The 4577-nt window shown below is 62.9% G+C and overlaps 1 protein-coding gene across 1 annotated transcript in view; it reads right to left on the minus strand.

Moving 5' to 3' along the window:
- Positions 1–68: 68 nt before the first annotated feature.
- UAP1L1 (UDP-N-acetylglucosamine pyrophosphorylase 1 like 1) overlaps positions 69–4577 on the minus strand; it is a 4738-nt gene continuing 229 nt past the window's right edge. The window contains exons 1-9 of the mRNA XM_029920730.1: positions 4453–4577; positions 3597–3801; positions 3211–3386; positions 2738–2910; positions 2453–2646; positions 1895–2035; positions 1225–1410; positions 644–710; positions 69–241 (exon numbers count right to left, since the gene is read on the minus strand). The exon at positions 4453–4577 is cut by the window's right edge and continues 229 nt beyond it. Of these exons, the coding sequence (XP_029776590.1) occupies positions 158–241; positions 644–710; positions 1225–1410; positions 1895–2035; positions 2453–2646; positions 2738–2910; positions 3211–3386; positions 3597–3801; positions 4453–4577 (1351 nt within the window). The 3' untranslated portion in view covers positions 69–157. The remainder of the gene's footprint in view (positions 242–643; positions 711–1224; positions 1411–1894; positions 2036–2452; positions 2647–2737; positions 2911–3210; positions 3387–3596; positions 3802–4452) is intronic.

The raw sequence follows: 4577 nt of genomic DNA on the forward strand, positions 1-4577 counted from the left end.
GCTGCTCTCCCCGAGGACGCTGCACCTCTGCCTCCCACCCAGACCTCACTACCAGGAGCACAGCCCCGCAGCCCTGTTTGGTCACTTGTGTCCCCGGGAACGATGATGGGAGTGACACCAGTCTGTGGACTCCGGGGTTGACGGGCCGCAGAGCAAGTCAGGGCTGCAGAGCCTTGGCCCGGTTCTCATCCAGGATGAGTGGTGACTGAATCTCCCGGCCTTGCAGATACACTTCCAGACCCTGGAAACAAGGGTGTCCTTTTAGCCCCACGTTCACCTCTGTCCCCAGGTGCGGTCCCCGTTCTGCCTTGAGCCAGCGGAGGGCAGGGCCCGAGACCCTCCAGCACCAAGGGTTGGACGTCATTGCGGACAACGGTAGGAGCCCGCACTTCTTCCTTGCAAGGCTCCCACAGCATTCGGTGGACCTGTAGACTGGGACCCCACCTGACCTCCTCCTGGCCCCCCCCCAAGGCCTTGAGGGCCTCCCTATGCCTCACCCACCCTAAGTCCCAGAAAGTCCGCTTTATCTTAAGAGCTATTTTTCTCATCAGGAATGTGAGGCAGAGCTGTGACCTTCCTCCCCGCCCTCCCGATCATGCACCCCTTCCCGCAGGAAAGCCCGAACGAGCCGGTCAGCTCTCACCTCTCCAGAGTATGACACCAGGGGCGAGATCTCACAGATGGCAGGAGGCTCTGCGGCGCAGGGCAAGCTGTGGGAGCCCGTGTGTCAGCGCGTCCTGCACGCTGTGCGCCCGCACGCTGTGTGCCCGGGGCTGGCGGTACCTGGCCCAGCTCCCAGAGACCTCTTCGCAGCACCCCCACCCCCCTTGACCCCCAGAGCCCTCTGCAAAGTGCCCCTGCCCGAGTGTTCCGCTCGGATTTGGGTTGAAGACACCCCCTCAACGCTGCAGGCATCCCGCACAGAGCCTGGGCAGTGAGATTTAGGGGGTGGCCGCATCCTTTCCTTTTGCAGTCCTGAAAAGTGACCTGCGTTGCTTTTTCCAAATATCACGCCTAGACCTTGGTTTCATAGCTTACAAGGCCATCAGCAGACCTTGAGGTGTTAGGCTCAAAGCTGCAGCCAGTCACTCTGGCTGGGCAGGGCCACCAACTCCAGTGTGGTGCTGACACCACAGACAGCAGCAGAGCCGGCAAGGCCCTGGGGCGGGGAGCCGGACCCGGCCACCCTCGTCCTCTGGGGAGCATGCTGCGGTGCACACTCACCTGGGCAGCTCCGGGAGCCGGGCCCCACACGCGTCCAGGAAGTGGGCCCCTGCCCGCAGGGCCCAGCGGTAGTGCTGCAGAAGCAGGGCGCGCCGGGTCGTGACGGGGTTGTCGCTGGTGGCCGAGGCAGCGTTCTTCAGAGGAGAGAACTCCTCCTCCCGAGATACTTCAAAGGCCACAAAGTTCCTGTGTGGGCAGCAGCTAGTGACCGGATGTCATTGCCCAGAGGCCCTGGTCCTGGGCAGGCAAAGGAGGCCCCCAGGCACTGCGTCTCTTTGTTCCGAGATCCCTGGGCTGCCTGAGGCCCCTCCGTTCCCACTAGACAAACCCACAGACCCCAGGACCCCACAGTGAGGGCCGAGCCTCCTGGGTGTGCCCCAGCCACCGGTCCGGAAACAACCTCCTAACCTCTGGCCAGGAGCAGATGGGGGGGGGGATGCCAAAGTGCACAGCCCCATAGACTCAGCCTCCCTGCTGTTGCCATGCTCACACTGCAGGCGCTGCTTCTGCCCCTTCTCTCTGAGCTTGCTTACGGCCCCCAGCCTCCCGCTGCAAGGGTGCCCTCCTGATGGGCCCCACAAGCCTCCACTTCCCAGCCCAGCTAGGTCTCAGAACCCACCACCAAGACAACAGGAGGGGAGAAAAAAAATAAATGATTTCTGCCACTAACTTAGCAAACTGGAACACATCAAACACAAACTTCTCCATCTTTATCCCGTTTGGTTTTAGCGGCTTTACCAGATTTCCCTCCTCATCCACGTATGGGACCTTCTTCACAGCCACATGTGGCTTCAGCAAGGGCTCAAATTCACTAGGGGGACAAGAGAACAACAGAAGAGAAGATACAGTTCAGACAGAACACTCCCAGGGGCCCCATCCCCATCTCTCTGCACACCTGGCCGGGCAGGACGAGCTGACAGATGGACAACGCAGGGCACGGGAGCCTTGGGCACTGAGCCCTGTCTCAGGAAGGGCACAAGCACCCTCTTTCACTCCTCAGCCCGAGTGGTGCCATCAGCCACGTCCCTGCCGAGTGAAGCGGCAGCTGGCAAGCCTCGGGGCAGAGTACGGGAGAAAGAGCAGGCCGACGGGGCACGGAGCCTTACACCAGCTGCGAGAGCTCCGGGGCCGCTAGCGGGTTTAAATGCACCCCAACCCGCAGGCTGGCCCCCGCTTGGCTCAGGTCAGCCTCCAGTGGCCAGCGCCCTCGGCCACCTGCTGAGCACACCTGACGACCGTCTGGAGGAAGGCTCGGGTGAAGAAGTGGTTGCAGATGTTGCCCAGGCGGTAAAGCAGGCTCCCATCGGGCCCGTGAAGCTGCGCGCTCTCCGGGCTGATCTCGCTGTACTCCACCACCTGCGGGGCTCCGTCCACCTGGCACACCACCCCCACCGGCTCCTCAGGGCACGCCTTTCCCACCACCTGTGGCCAAGGCAGAGGGCCGGAAAGGCTGGCTGGGGCGGGGCGGGGCAGCCAGGCAAGGGGGGGGGGGGGGGGGGGGGGGTTCACTCACCTTGGCCCCACAGTCTGCCCCGCGCAGCACACAAAAGCCGATGAAGACCGGGTCGGCCAGCCGCACGAGGATGTTGTCCACGCAGTACACATGCACGAACTCCACGCCCCGACGCTCCATGTCCTCTAGAATCTGGTGGTCTGCCAACGCACGGTACAGCCCTCCGTTGCCATCTGCCAAGGGAGAAAAGGACCAGTACCAGCGGCGCTTCGGCCATCTAGTCCAGAGCCTGCTGGAGGCAGGAGCGACCCCTGGGGCTGGACCTTGGACCTGAGACAGCTGTGTGTCACTATCCAAGTAGCCCTGTGGTTGTGTCATGTGACACATGGGAATCAAGGCCCACAAAGGGGAGGCGGCTCACTCAGGACCACACACCTTCCAGCATAACATTCTGTCCTCCAAAGTCCTCCTGACCTCTAATTAGCTCCCAGTTCTAGACTAGACAGCATTTCCCTGGCTCGGGTGGCGCATACCTGGGGCCATGGCGACCTTGTCTTTCTGCTCCAGGATGGCCTTGCCGTCGAAGGTCACAGCAGGCAGCATGCGCTGCTCAAACATGGTCACGTTGTTGGGGTCCAGGCGGAAGAAGTCGTGCTCCTTGAAGAATCTGGCGGTGGGCTCCAGCGTGAACTCACTCGTCATGATGTACCTGCTCGGAGGGAAGCAAGGCTGAGCGGCCCCTTCTCAGCCCCTCTGGGATACGGGGCTCTCACAGGGGCTGGCCTGGGGGTCCAGTCTGGGGCTGGGGTCAGGCCTCAGTCTAGTTGGGGTTGGGGCTCGAGTCTTGAAGTGGGACAGCGCTGATGCCACGTGGGCAGGGGGAGCGTCCTGGGGACGACATAATGCAGGAAAGGCCCACCAGGGTACGGTGCACTGGGTCCCATAACGCTCGCTGGCCAGTCGCTCCACCCGCTGGATCCGTTCTGCCTGCAGCTGGTACAGGGTCTTCTGGCTGGGCAGCCCCACCTGGTACATGCCTTTGGGGTAGGTCACGCCCAGGCGAGTGCCCTGCCCACCAGCCAGCAGCAGCACCGCCACCTTGTTCAGGGCGATCTGCTGGAAACCTGGGGGCAGAGGGTGCCATGAGGGGACATGCTCTTACGTGAGTAAGAGCAAGCCAGATATGTGCCTAGGACTTTAAGACTTATGTGAGCCACAGAACAGAGACTTCCAAATGACCTTCCGATCTCACGTGAGCCAGGGCCCCATCCATATCTGACATCGTCTAGACCCGTCCCCGAGGACGTGCTCCAGGGCTTATCCCTCGCCTGGGTCCTTCAGAGGGAACACCAGGTCAGGCCGGTCAGAGCGGTTTGGTGGGGGCCCTGGGCAGGCTTCCCTGCTGGAGCACCTGCCTCACCTGTAAGGCCAAGAGTGCACCTGGGACCACCAGCGCGGTTGTGAAACGGAGCGTGTGCAAATGTGCAAGAGGTTTCCTGCTGTCGGCACGCCTGTGGCCCGGGCAGCTGGCCATCCAGGTGTGCGCCTGCACAAAACAATCGCTGGAGAGGAAGCCGCCTGGGGGACGGCTGCCACCTTCGCAGCGTTTGGAGCCCCACACCTGAGTCGCGAGCTGGTGTGTGAACGAAGACTCCACAAAGGAATGAGGCACGCCAAAGTAACTCCTCCAAGTTCCACCTCTCCCGTCACCCCACTTTGGGCAAAGCCCCCTGCGCCGGCCAGACCCAGCCCACCCGGGACCCCTGCCCCCCTACCTTCCTCCTCCCAGAGCCGCCGCGTCTCCGGGTCGCACCGGATCGCGCTGCCCACGCGCTCCGGGGGCAAGGGCTGCAGGCGCGCGGCCAAGCCGGGCTCCGGGCCCGGGGGTCGCGCGCAGGCC

Source organism: Suricata suricatta, chromosome 13 (assembly GCF_006229205.1).
Source record: "Suricata suricatta isolate VVHF042 chromosome 13, meerkat_22Aug2017_6uvM2_HiC, whole genome shotgun sequence".
Classification (NCBI taxonomy): Eukaryota; Metazoa; Chordata; class Mammalia; order Carnivora; family Herpestidae; genus Suricata; species Suricata suricatta.